This window comes from Dendropsophus ebraccatus, chromosome 7, assembly GCF_027789765.1.
Source record: "Dendropsophus ebraccatus isolate aDenEbr1 chromosome 7, aDenEbr1.pat, whole genome shotgun sequence".
Taxonomy (NCBI): domain Eukaryota; kingdom Metazoa; phylum Chordata; class Amphibia; order Anura; family Hylidae; genus Dendropsophus; species Dendropsophus ebraccatus.
This window is the reverse complement of record NC_091460.1, coordinates 71,829,550-71,844,532: the sequence shown is the minus strand read 5'-3', so window position 1 is coordinate 71,844,532 and position 14,983 is coordinate 71,829,550. Positions and strand designations below refer to the sequence as shown.

The following is a 14,983-nucleotide window of genomic DNA, read 5'->3' as shown; positions in this document are numbered from 1 at the left end:
AGAACACTACTGATGAGCGAATACTGTTCGATCGAATAGATATTTGATTGAATAGTAAGGTATTCGATCTATCGAATATTATCGAATAGTTCGCCCAATATTCGATAAATATTTGATAAGCGTTCAAATCCCCCAGCTTCCAGTTTTGCCTCCAAGTGGTCGAGTAGATGTTTTTCAATAATTGAATACTTGTTCCCATAGACTTTGATGGGATTGAATATTCGATCGAATATTCGAATATCCGTACGATATTCGTACGAATATCGAATATTTGAATATTTCACTATTCGCTCATCACTAGAGAACACTACTTTTGAGAAATGGAAGGACTGTATATAAAATGACTGTACAAGGTTAAAGGGGTTCTCCAGGCAAAATGTACTGATTGGTGGGTGCCGACCTCCGACATAGTAAACGTGTAGCGGTGGGGATGTGTAACTACTCAGGTTCCATTTAAGTGAGCAGGAGCTGAGTTGCAATTGCATGTTGCCACTGCTACATAATGAACGGAGATAAATTATTTTCATTATGCAGTGCGGGCACCCAACAGCTGGTTGGCATGGGTGCAGGATGTCGGCATCCTAGCGATCAGTACATTTTGCCCAGAAAACCCCTTTAATGCAAAGTTCTTGACTTAAAGCTAAAAGTCTAGATGTCAATGACATATTGATGACAGTGTTAAAATCCATGGTGGGGGCGTACAGAGGTTAAATGTTAAAAATTGTGTCGCCATACAAATACTTCTGAACCTAACTGTAACTGTACAGCATGCCTATGCGTTAATAGAAGATTAAACTTTAATTTTGCCATCTTTATTATATTCTATGTTAAAGTGATATTGTTACCCCCTTACTCTGTGTGTGGTTCTCTGCACCATCCATAAGCTTAGATGCTGCACATTCAATATACTGTATACCTGTGAAAAACATGTCTTCCTTCTGCTCTGAAATCTGACTCATTTTATTGGTGGACAGTGGCACCTTGCTGGGGCTTCATGACAGTGGGGCCCCCTCTCCTATATTGACAGTGGCACCTAGGTGGGGCCTCATGACAGTGGGGCCCCCTCTCCTATATAGACAGTGCCCCCCCCCTTCTTTATGCACAGTGTCATCCAGGCGATGGCTCATGGCAGTTGGCCTCCATCTCCTTCGTAGAGTTGGTAGAGTGCCCAACCGCTGGAAAGCCCCACCTAGGTGCCACAGTCCACCAATAAACTGGAGCAATTTTAGAGCAAAAGGAAGACACAGACAAGTGTTATACATGTATATATCGAATGTGCGGCATCTAAGTTTGAGGATGGTGTGGAGAACCACACAGGTGGGTGACAATATCACTTTAAGCTATTGCTATAGTATGTTTAGGCTTAAACGTCCTTTTGAAAGACATTTTAAGAGCCAGTTGTTTCAGCTCTTGAAGGTGTCAGTGTTATAGAGCACTGTCATTGCCTGCAGCCTCCATTGTGTGTATTGTGTGGTTACGTGTTCAGGACAGTGGGTTACATTATGCACTTATAAGCATTGCAGGTCCAGGCAGCTTTTATTTTAATCAAAAGTAAACACATTAATGTCACTTTTTACCTAATGCACATCATGAAATGTTTGCCTGTCAGTTGTGCTGTTTTATGTATCTCTTCAGATCCGGATGCTGACAATGCATTGTATATATAGGGTAGATACAAAGGCATGTTTACCCCTGTAATAAAATCATTAGTGCTCATCATCAATTCAAAGCTTTTCAAGCATATATTTGATGACTTACATTTCCATTCCATGGAAAGAAAAGTTTGCTCACTATTTTTTTTTATCTTACACGCACATACTTGCTAGGCTTCCTATAAGACCTCGTGTACGCTAACTTTTACATGGAAAATATGGACATTTTCTGTCAAATTCTGATTACATTCAAAAAAATAAAAAAGTTGCTGTAAGTGTAAGCAATGTCTTCTAATAGCACAGCACCAAATGGCAACCGAGATTGTGTGGCTGTGTACTACGACAGGGTCTGTAGTATGGAACCACAGGAGCCTCTGTGTATAAGAGTATATAAGACCTATCTGTTAGGATGAGCAATTGACAGCAGGTACAGGAGTCATAATTCAGTACTACAGTATATACAAAATCAACATATGGTATTTATGGACCTATAGCTGGTCATACACATTGGGTTATGGATTTCAGACCCAGTAATATAGTCAGGATCAGCCAGCTATGTAGCATGTATAGTGGCATTGGATGTGAAGGATCAGGCAGTTAAATTTCAGCTGCCCAGTCCTTTTGTTCTAAGGAAGATAAGCTACCAATGGAGCTGTCTGGCTGCAAAATAGTAGTCACCCCTTCCCTGAAAGAAAACAATAACACCAGTGTGACTAAGCATTCATGTATATGAAGAAATATGAAGAGACAGCTGTCAGAATGACAGTATATGGCTAGCTGCGATCCTGCGATATGTAATACTTTTGGCTGCACATTCTATCTAAACCATCTCAAGTCTATGGCCGAGTTTTCTTCATCAAACTGCTATTATTCTGTTATTTTTTATCTGTGTGAAGGCTGTTACATTTTGCAATGATACATTGTAGTGCTTATTCTGGATTTCATTTTTGCAAATAAAGTCTCAGGATTCCCAGGAACTTTAGATTTGCCGCTCTGCAAGTGTGAGGGACCACACAACTGCAATAAATTAAATGTTATAAATTTTGCTGGAAGCTCAAGCAGACCAGGAACATATTTTTATGATTTTGTTGCCCTACAAATCATACTAATCTGCTGTGGAGCCTGAGAATAATCTGTGCATATCTATCTAAGTATTGCTATAAACCTGCATGTACTGTCACCATCCTAGAGCATAGTATTCTGTGCCCGCCTGGCAATTCTCATGAGAGAGTGCATTATTCTTACTATATTATGGCCTAGCAGGTTGTGCATTATTATCTCCTATGTATTACTGCTTTATTTGCTTAGATTATGAGTTCTAATCAGCCCGATCCCTGCAGCTAAATGTCCTCTCTTCTTTTTTAGTGTAGGCCTCTTTGGCAGCCAGTTATTTATCATGTGCCTGCAAGCCACTCATTTTTCTGTTCTACATTACTAAATTTTAACTATCAATTGTGTTTATAGCAGTGCTTTTATATCAGCCTTGTCTAATTAATCTGTGCTGCAATTCCACTGGATGCTCTGATATCCCCGGCTTGTGTCATAAATAATCTCAGTGTCAGATATATCCTGGAACGCTAGATATTTCTTTCTTTCTATGCTGTTAATGGGAACAGCTAACTTATCCTAAGCAGAGAAGTCAGCAGACAGCAGACATGGCTACTTGTTCGCTGATGTATCACAAGAATGCCTGTCACTTTGTTGGTTCTTTTTAAAAAGTTAATTAGAAATTTGAAAAGTCTAGGGACATACTTTTTTTTTTTTTTTTTCATATAGCTTAGCTCCCGGCCCCCACTCATTAAAAGCTGTTCCTTTGGTTCCTTCAGCAGAAACTACCTGCTTAGCCAATCACTGGTTAAGACAGGACACTACTGCAACTGGTGATTGGCTGAGCGGGCAGCTCCTGCTGAGACAACTCTTTACAGGAACAGGAAGCATTGGTGACAAGAGGGGATATCAGAATGACACATGTGGGGCATATTGGGTATGAATACATTGTTGGTCAAAGAAAGGCAGTGGGGGGAGGAGGAGATTGAAAGTTTGAAAACTAGAAGTATTACTGAAGTAACCTAAAATAGACAACTGTTTCCTGCACTTAGTATTAGTGTGTTGGGATCAGGTCACCGACCTTCTATTTATGCTTGGCTTATACCCAACCAATTTGTCTATCAATGGGCAAAGCAGGTTTGTTACAATTGGTTGCTACCAAGATGAATCAATACCTATATTATATGCAGAGTATATACATGCATGCATGAATATTACAGCCACTTTATATGTACTAACAGGTTTAGCATAAGCCCTTGAAATATACTAGTATAGTGATAGAAACATGTGGATACATAGGAGTTAATTTATTGTATCTACCGTTGTTGCACAATGATAGACATAGACATAAAGAATACCCTATAGAGTAATACAAAGAATAATGTGACAGTGAATCACATTGGACATTATACTGTATGAAAGAATTTGCTGGGACTCCACAATTGCACATGAGCCGCATAATTAAAGATTCATTGAAAGAAAAATGAAGTGGGTAGTAAATAAAGAAGTATTTTTATTGTTTTTCTATTGAACCAACAGATGGTTTCCAGCCTGTAATCTCACTGGATTTTTTTCATTCATGACTGTAGTTATCAATTCACATAATTAATACTGCTATTTTCTTAAGACATTTACAATAAAGAATTGTGTTTATGCAGGATGATGAATAGACCCGGTGCCCGGCTGCAGGCTTGTCTGGTAGTATAGTGGCTATGTTTTTGAGCAAAATAACAAATATTTAATTTGGGGGAGATTAATAGTCTGTGCTGGATGACGCCTTTTCTTGGTGCTGTAGATTAATACATTCTCTGAGTGTTCACATCTGCCGCCATGTGATTTCCCAAAGAAGTATTCATTATACGGAGAACATCTTCAGTATTGACCGGGATTTAGATTGAAGAAGAAGAGTGCACACATAGACACATGTGTACTTGCCTGCTCCCAGGACCTGCCATCATGATGTGAGATTCCAACAACACTGATCAGTCTGAAGACTTTCAATTAAGACTTCCTCTTTCTTACATCTATTTCTCAGGGGGGAAAAAAACATTTGCACCACATGGGCCAAGACAGCTGATAAGCTTTGCTCCAGCCACGAAAAATAAATTGCCCGCTGGCTGTAATGAGACGTATGTCCAGCAAATTTCTTTTTCCTCCAGGAGCGTCTTCTCTGCATGTGAGAATCAATGATTATTTACTGGCGTTAATTCTGTTAATGCCGCTGCGTGCACAACACGAGAATCCAGTACTGTTACACGTCGCGGGGTTATTTGAAAGAATGAGTAAACAGCAAATTAAAGGTTCCTTCCACGTATCTCAAAAAGATTAGGATAACTAGTTTCTCCACGCGGACTCTCAGTTTGTGGCATGCTACACGCTGTTGTTTTAAACGAGTTTCTGTTATTTAGTGGTTTCTACAATTACTTTACAAGGGCTGAAGAATAAATTCACGGATTACGCACTGTGCACATACAGCACTTAGACCAACTGGGAGAGGTTTAGATTTCTTGTGTGTTATAAACAGACTTTTACAAGGAAATGCTTCGGTGTGCATGGAATACTAAATCTATTGATCTAGTTTTATTCTTTCCAGCGCTTTTTTTTTTTTTCTTTTTATTTGTTGTGAACCTAAACAGATGTGGCCCAGGCGGGTATATGAAACAATGAATCCTACATGTAGAACTCAGAATATATAACTAGAATGCATGTTACTTATGAATAACAATAATCAATCATCTAAAAGGAGAGTGTTTGTTGTTCAAAGAACATTTTCCATATCTAAACCTTGTAAGGTGATCTCTCTCTCTCGTTCCTATGAAAATAAAGTTACAGGCCGCCAAATATACCCTACAGACAATGGACATATTAGAGTATTTCACATCAATATGAATCCTTCAGATACAATAACAAAACAGTAGTAGGAGAACAAACTTATTGGTAATGCAATATATAGCATTGAATAGTCATACGTCACCAGAATATCAGCAGTGTTAGTGGAGGGAGTCAGTGACCCTCATGGTTAAAGGGACCCAAATTTCAAAACAATAGAAGAATAGAATACACCACGTAGATATCTTTCAGTGGTTTCAAGCCCATACCTTTTATTTAAAGTGGTACTTTAAAGTGGTAAACTTTTGACAGATAAAGGAGCTAGTTATAGGCAGGTGATGTGTACTCCACTCTCCAGTTGGTCACAAGATCCAACCCATTTGTTCCATATATATATAATGGACTATAATGGGGCAGATATTGTGGCTGAATGGAGAGTGGAACATGCTTCACCTGCTTATATCTAGTGTTTGCAGTTGTTCTCAGTACCCGAGACTTGGCCTAAACTTTTGTCATATCTGGACAACAAAAGTCCAAGCAATTCCAGCAGCATCGGTTGGTGTTTTTAGAGTATTACGAGTCTTCGACTTGTGTAGTACTTGGTGTACAATAAACTTGTAATACTTTGAATGGAGTTTATTGCTAGAGATGAGCGAACCTCGAGCATGCTCGAGTCTATCTGAACCCGAGCATTCGGCATAGCGGGGGCTGCTGAACTTGGATAAAGCCCTAAGGCTATGTGGAAAACATATCCATGTATTAATGTTTTCCAGACAGCTTAAGAGCTTTATCCAACTTTGGCAGCCCCCGCTACGCAGAATGCTCGGGTTCGGATAGACTCGAGCATGCTCGAGGTTCGCTCATCTCTATTTATTGCACATCCAGTACTACACAAGTTGTAGACTTGTAATACTTTGAAACCACCAGCCGATGCTGTTTGACTTCTTGGATTTCTGGTATACTGGCTAAATACTGTAATGTGGGCTTGTTGGCTGCCAGCATGCATCATCTACATTGCTGCCATTGGGGATCCTAAGTGCTATTGGACTTCTTCTATTGCTTTGGTATGTCTGGACAACATGTCAAAGGTGCAAATAACTCACAGTACCGCTTTAAGGGTATACGGGGGTAAAGAGGTAGCGGAAGCAACCAGGCTTTGTTGTCTGAAGAAATCCAATTCACCCTTGCCATATAATGAAATGATATTATACATGGCACATACTAGGTGAGGGGTCATATTACAGATTTTGCATATTGGTCATATGCTTTTACTAGGTTAGCTGTAGTGGCTAGATACCATTTTATAGGTAAAAAGTACTATGCTTCCTAAAACTATTGATTAAAGTGTGGTATATTCCCAAAAAGCTTTACTTTTCCGGTCTGGAAAGGAGTTGGAGAAATTCTTCTAGCCTGCTGTACTGTTCCACTCTATGATTATACGCTGTAACAAGATGATGTTTTCCAGCTGTTGTTTAAACCAGCCGTGTTCTGGTACAAGGGAACATGTCTGACTCAGTGTTTTCAACTCATCCGTGGAAATAAGTACCAATAAGATCTGGCCTCACTATTAACCTCTGCGCCCCTTTTTTCTGCCACTGCTCTGTCATAACCTCAAGGTTAAAAAGTCAGAGAGGCATCTTGTAGAATCAACTTTTCGACAGCAGAGAAAGACAAAGAGGTTACAAGGAAAGTGCCTCCATGAAAATTCATGAAGAACATAACATTTAAGGGCTGGTAGGAACTTTTTAGAGGCATTTTGTGATCAACTATTTGATGAATGATACCAAGGCTTCCTTAGACACAGGTCAATGCACAAACATTTTTATAGAGCTATTTGTCTGGTTTTAAGTACCCTGCACGTGCAGCGAGTTCCCTATGTTCTCTCATTATGGCATGGTTTAACCATTCATTTACATAGGTTTGTATTCAGAATATAAAATGACTTGTCCTGATAAGATATTACATTCCATATCTATCTATCTATCTATCTATCTATCTATCTATCTATCTATCTCCTATCTATCCATCTATCTCCTATCTATCTATCTATCTATTTATCTATCTATCTATCTATCTATCTATCTATCTATCTATCTATCTATCTATCTATCTATCATCATCCTAAACACACCAACATACAAAGTATACAATATTCACCTTAATAGCCCCTAGCACAGTGATGTCATATACAGTGACCCATGCAATCGTCTGTGTGCTATAAGCTATCAACTTAGTCACTAGCTGAAATCCATGGATCCAGTGGGGATACACTATGACATAGCAGTCGACCAGTTTTCCAAAATATATAACAAAGTATAGTGGCAGTTTTTCTATTGTTCCTGTGCAATCCACTTCTGGTTCAAAATACAGCTGTATTTTTAATGTAAAAATGTCCTTTATTGAAACAAAGCACACAGTATAGAACAGTTAAAAAAAAAAATTCCACCTGTTCACACATTGTTTTATTTTTGCGCTCTCTCTCTCTCTCTCTCTCTCTCTCTCTCTCTATATATATATATATACACCTATTAAGGTGGAAATTTTCATCACCTTTTATTTTGTCTGTACTCAGCATGAGGGAAGGAAATCGTCTTTTGCTATTAAATAATGACATTTATCAGTGATCAAAACCAAAACAATAGAATGCATAGATATTAATAATTCATGTGTTAAATATGAAGCGAGACATCAATAATAAATGAGTGCTTTAACCAATGAATTATAGATGACAATTAATAACTGATTGCTTACAACAATAAGCGGCCATAAATGCTTATTAATATTCATTCTGAAATTAGCGTGGAAAGTGACTGGTGGCGGCCTAGCCATTTACCAATATATGATTGCCAAAGCTTCCTACTGGAAAGTCACAGATAAAACTTCATGCATTCCTGTCTGATAGGTGAGTTTAATTATGTGGACCATATTGACATGTGACAGATAATATGTACATGTGTAAAAGAACCTTTAAGGGAACCTTTGACACAAAGTTTCTTCTGGCTTTCAGGAAGCTGAATATATTAATTAGGTTGTGTGGTTCCTTGTGAATGATGGCTATGCTGCCATGGATATTAGCTTAGCGATGAATGACGTGACTTATTACTGTGGTATTAACATGGGGTTACAAAATTGATATTATCTCAGTATGTAGGTGGAGGGATTGGTTTTTTAGAATGTCTGTTGTATTCACAATGTACAGAGGAGAAAGCAGCTTTAACATTATTACCATCAATATAATTAAAGTGAAGCGCTGCGAATCATAATTGAACTTATTCGCTAAGAACCATTAGCATAATTAAGGCAGAAAAACGAGATGTAAAATAAAACCACTAATAATATGTTCATGTTAAACATTATTTCAGCAAACATAGTTCTTTCAGCATAAATATAGTATGTATAATCATGTAATCACACTATTCTACAGACGGTCAGTGTTACAGTGTAGCTACCATATTAATTATATGGATTTTATGGGTCCTGTTTTTCTTTCTTTTTTTTTAATGATTTCCTATCGACAGGATGAGTGAGGGTCAGCCACCCGGTGCCCCACTGCTCAGCTATTGGCAAGCTCTTGCATATAGAGTTACAAATGCAGATCTATACATTGTATAGTGGCCTTGCTGAGTTACAGCAGCTCTCCATTCAATAGGAGCTGAATTGCAGTAACCCAGCATGGCCACTATACAATGTGTGGAGCTGTCTGTTTTTGGCACAGGGTACCTGGTGTCTGAACCCCATCAATCAGCTATTGATGATTACTCCTGACCCTGGGTCATCCATAAAAAGCCCCCCTTTATAAGAAATATACAAGATAAAAAATAATCTTGTTCTTATGTAGTAGTTTTATCTGCCATTGAACTAAGCTTACATGCAATACCAGACATAGCCTATGAGCAAGAGGGGAGCTCTTTCAGGAATATTATAAAGCCCCTTTAAGGTGGTTATAAATCCAAACATTAGGCTGCATAAACATGATGGAGCTGAACGCAGGGGGTTGTACAGTGGCAAATGAAACTGAAGGTACCACCTTTAGGGGAAGTTCTCAGGGCATATATTGGCTATGTTCACACAACGTTTTCTCAGCTCCGTTTAAAATTATGTCCGTCATTTAGAGTCTATAATAACGGACGTCATTTAACTGTCTAGCCTTCCCTTAGTGCAGTGATGGCTGTTGGTACAATATTCTAGTTTGGGGTTACTAATTGGCCTTTGGATGCGGCTTAGTTGAAAAGTCCATTGAATTTAATAGTAAAAATGGAGAAAGAACGGTGACAAAAGAAAAACTGTGTGTGAACTACTAATAATATACGTCCGCTGTTTGCAAAAGACGTCCGAAAATAATGATCATGTTCATTATTTTTACGTCTGCGGTAAAAACGTCCGTTATCCAATACATTGTGTGCATTGGATGTCCGTCTTTCCATTGACTTCAATGCATTGCCATTGCAATCCGTTAAATCACAGCAATAACTGATGTTTTTTTAAATATCAAAATTGTCCACCTTTTCTCTATTTTTGACATTGTGTGAACATAGCCATACACTGCAGGTTCATGTGCAGACAATCAGCAGCTTATCACAGTAGCAGAAATGTAGATGAGAGTTTAAGAAATATCCGTTCCATCCTGTGGAAGAACTCTGCATAGAATCTGTGCAGTAATTGACCCTCGGTGCAAACTTTAAATTAGCATCCTGTCAATTTACGTTGCGGATATGCGGCAGACTTGTTGCAGACTTTCACCATTGTGGTGCTCTGTTTGGCGTGGTATTGTGTGTTGTGTATTTTCCACCAGAAGCAATACTTATAAATAACCTAAAATTACCTTTTCTCCATGTAAAAGCTCTAGTGTAGTCAGCTTTATTAGTCTTTCAATGTCAGGCAAAATTCCCCAGTTCGGAATATATTGCAGTGATTTTCCATATTTGATTCTCCAATAGCTGCAGTCTGCAAGTTATCCTATGGTGCCTCTTTAACACGTGTTTTTATTTCTAATCCTCATTGATATCCATGTCTTTAAGCTATTACAGAAGGCAGTCTGGTTCTTTATTATAATTTCCATTATGCGTGTATTTTTGCTTCCTATTGTGTTAAGGAGTGTGAATATTCTATTGGTTTCCTGTGGGAATGACATATTTTCTTCTGACGGTTGCAGGCTATTGCACTGGGCACTGGAGCTGTAATCCTATGCTATCACATTTATGCCCTCAGGCTGTAATCTACATAAATTCATTCCTTTGACCCATGCTTAGCATAAATGTGTGCAGTACAGGACTGCATAGTGACTCGATTTCTCATGCAAATCCTATGTCCTGGAGAGATCAGACACTAGCTATATGGCGTATGGTGTATCTCAATTCACCTGGGAGAAGATATCATTGTTCGGATTTAGTTCGGACTGGTTCCTCAACTGACAGAAACTAGAAGTTTGAATGATATTTAACTTTTGATCATGTTTTGCTCTATTTAATGTGTGGGCACTGAAACATCTTTTTTTTTCTCCTTTTTAGATTTGTTGCAGTGCAAGCAACCAGCCACTCACAGTCGCAACCTAAAATGTGAAAACGGCTTTCTGGGTAGGTTACCTTGGTTCTTATCTGTTCTTCTTCTATTGCCACCAATCTCATTTTCTTGTGGTTACTTTATGGCATCCTTGATCAGGATGTCCTACTGATTTGGATACAGTTGCACCCCAATACTCACTAGGGGGTAAAATGAGCATGTAGTGCGGGTCTGTCCTTGTGATAGGTTCCCTTATTAATGACCCATTGCTATTAGGGTCAGTTCCAGGCTTTGTGGGCCCTCGGGTAACAGAGCCTCAGCGGGACCCTCATCTATCCACTATGCATCCCTCATCCACACACTATGCACCATTACTTAAGACACCACTAACATACACAAACACATATTATTTACACACACTGACTGACTCTGACTGACTGACACTGAGAGACTGATTGACACTGACTGACTGACACGAAGCACATACAGCTCAGTCTTCTACCTCTCTCCACACTGTAAGGCCCTGTTCACACAGAGCAAGAACAGCGGAATGCCGCCAGCCTCCATGTCATGGGAGGCTCACACGGCTCCTCTCCCCGCGCTCAAGAATGAACATGTTCATTCTTCAGCGCTGAGAGATGCAGCGCGCAAGCCTCCCATACCGTGTCATTACGACATGGAGGCTGGCGGCATTCCGCTGTTCTTGCTCTGTGTGAACAGGGCCTAAGATGAGGACCTTCAGGTCATGTGATCAGGCCCTTTTCTCTTTCTTCCTGCTCCATCTTCTGCGTCTTCTGATGTTCAGCCCTTGCACTACAGAGAGTGGGCTGAACATTAGAACACCTGGCCCCTCTCCCTTTCTGGGCCTCTAGAGGTCCTGTTGGCCCTGGCACTTGCCCGGGTAAGCCCAGAGCTGATGCCAGCCCTGATTGCTATATTTCATCTTAACTACATGCAGGATCAGACTCACTCACCAGTTTTCATCCTTCCATGTATGAATGGACCCCAGGTATTACACCTATGTTCCCTGAGGGCTTCTAATGACATACTTGATCTCACATATATATACTTTTTTTTTTAGTTTTCCCCTTTGAAGTACGATTCAGTCCCCATTACGTCATTTTATTTGTTCCTTACTCTGTTTTCATTGTGTCCGTCATTAATGTTGTTGTTCTCCTGGCTGTTTATCACATTGTAAGCATAGTTGTTGGTTGCAGAGTTATTGTTCTGGGATAAGAGTTTTGGACCTTCAGTACAACGCTGCTGCTATGGTTACTGCAATGTGTCTCCAAACGCTGCTTTTTGAATGTATTAAAACCCTGCTGCCATTTTTCATGTGATCTTGTGCAAAATGCAAAGAGCCTGTGGCTTCCTATAAAGGGATTTTGCATATATGTAAGGTCTCTTATGTTAAAGAGGATAAGCACTAGAAATAAAAGGTGAATATGTATGGAAAAAAATACAAGAATCGTACACTTGAGTAATATTTTAGTGACTACTGACATGAGTTTTATGTAAATTAAAGCAATTTTATCATTTCAACCCAGATACATGGCATGTGCTGTGCTTCCAGCTCCCTTTGCAACCAGAAGGATGCAGATGTTTCTAACTTATGTAGTCGACGCTATAAATGTAAGGGGTTAAAGGGGTTATCTAACCAGATAAAACATTTCTAATGTGTATAAAATGAATTACACTTACAAATATACTGTCATTGTAATAGATTCCCTGATGTCCTGCCATCAGCAGGGGTCCTGCTCCACTTTCAGGCTCATTCTGGCACACAAATGGAGATGCCCCCCCTCCCCCCCCTTTCTCTATGTTGAGAGGTGACTAGTGACATCAATAGCTAAGCTAGCTCCTTCTCTTTTACAGCTAAGGCAGAGAAGGGAACTGACTTAACTCTGGCAAAAAAATGTTCTTTCAAATTAACTGGTTTCAGAAAGTTATATAGATTTGTAATTTACTTCTATTAAAAAAATTCAACTCTTCCCATACTTATCAGCTGCTGTATGTCATGCAGAAAGTGGTGTTTCCTTTTCAGTCTGACATGTGCTCTTGCTGCCACCTCTGTCTTTTGACAGGAACTGTCCAGAGCAGGAGAGGGTTTCTATGGGGATTTGCTACTGCTCTGGAGAGTACCTGTTACAGAAAGAGATGTCAGCAGAGAGCAGTGTGTCAGGCTGAAAAGAAAACAACACTTCCTGCAGGACATACAGCAGCTGATAGGTACTGGGAGACTGGACATTATTAAATAGAAGTAAATTACAAATCTATATCACTTTTTGAAAGAAAAAGATTTTCACCGGAGTACCCTTTTAAAGTCACCTCATACTTTGGTCCGTGGTACTTGCCACCCACAGAGGGTTCACCTGTCAGGGTAAGATGTATAGGGATCTCCTGATTGTCCACCGACAGATGATGTTAGTGGAGATAGTGATCGAATGTGATGAAAAATCAGTACTCCAAATCTTTGTTCTCGGAATGATAGCTGATAGCCTAACAAAATTTTTTTGTTTTAAGTTACTGTAGTTGAATGGTCACCTTTAGAGAGGATGTACCACCAGGTACATCCTCTTTAATCTGAACTGACGGATCGAACGGCGCTGTCACAGGGAAGCCGGTGCCGCGGTCCGTTTTTTGGACTGCGGCCCGGTTCCTGTGCACGGCTCCATTCATTCTAATGGAGCCACGTCATACAGGGGATGACTTCCCCGTGACGGCCCCGTTCGATCCGTGGGTTCAGATTAAAGAAGATGTACTTGGTGGTACATCCTCTTTAACTATTGAACTGAGCTAAACACGCAATCCACTTAAAGAACAACACTAGTCACTTCCCAATACAGAATTATGAAGAAGCCCTCTAAATGTGCCCGAGTTGAACATGACCACAACTGGTAGCAGGACATGAGGGAAGCTATGTTCCAGAAAGTATATTCAGTGTATTCAGTCCAGTCTCAAGGTCATACGCATTAAAACAAAGTTTATTCTGTTCGGACATCCCCTTTAAGTAATCCTTTAATCAAAAAGAATAAAAGACACATACTAACCCAAATATTGATTGCTATTCCTATATAATATAATTGACTTTCCTATATGGGGTTACATAGCTCATTTTACAGTACACTTTTGAGATGGAGAGGCATATGGACACAATATACATAAATGAGCCATTAGAAACATCTACACAAAAAGAATTGTGAACTAATAATAATATTTTATACTGTGAAAAAGAAGAAATAGGAGCCCTTATAATAAAAGTGTGTCTGACATTCTAACTGCTGAGGGGTAATAAAGATATATTTAATGGCTCAACATGCCGTATTTGGAACTTGAAGAAAGGTATTAATTTACTTTATATTGCAATTTTTACATTCATTAAAAATTCCTTGGCACAGACTCTAACCAGACTGGAAGCAGAACAAGGAATAGCAGTTGTCCAGAATGGTATATATTGGCTGTTCCATTCTGCTTTAAATGTAATTCCAGAATTCCGGATATGAGGGTATGTGGGTGAATGTATCAAGATTGATGTATTAATAATCTGAAGCCAATGACGGATCTCTTCTAGAAACCCTGGGAACATATTGTATATAGACTGCTATTAGTATTAATGACAGCTCAGACTGTGGAAATGCTATCTTGTGCAGGTGTCTGGGCCAGTTTTCATGGAGAATGCAGGCTTTGTATAATTATGAAGCCATACTGTGGAGTGACCTAGTTGAGGGCTGGTATATGCCAGGGTAAGATGGTTTTAGTTAACATCTGCAAAGCTGATCACACACTGGGTACACATTTATTTATCACCTTATGATCCCTACATTTATTCACAATAGGTCAAGGCTACAAATGATTTCATTTCTGTCATTTATCATATTTCATCATTCATAATTTAATTTGATTGTTCTTTCAAGAGCTCCAAGTATTCCTATAAGTATTACTGCCCTATATTAAGG

At 39.3% G+C, this 14,983-nt stretch overlaps 1 protein-coding gene across 10 annotated transcripts in view; it reads left to right on the top strand.

Moving 5' to 3' along the window:
• The window catches only part of TENM3 (teneurin transmembrane protein 3), a 1,065,662-nt gene that overhangs the window by 753,816 nt on the left and 296,863 nt on the right, over positions 1-14,983 (top strand). For 9 of the 10 annotated variants that reach the window (XM_069977777.1, XM_069977778.1, XM_069977779.1 and 6 more), the window contains one exon: positions 11,036-11,101. In XM_069977777.1, the coding sequence (XP_069833878.1) occupies positions 11,036-11,101 (66 nt within the window). Of the gene's footprint in view, positions 1-1,282; positions 1,318-11,035; positions 11,102-14,983 lie in introns of those variants that run through there. The other variant, XM_069977785.1, reaches the window with a different exon arrangement.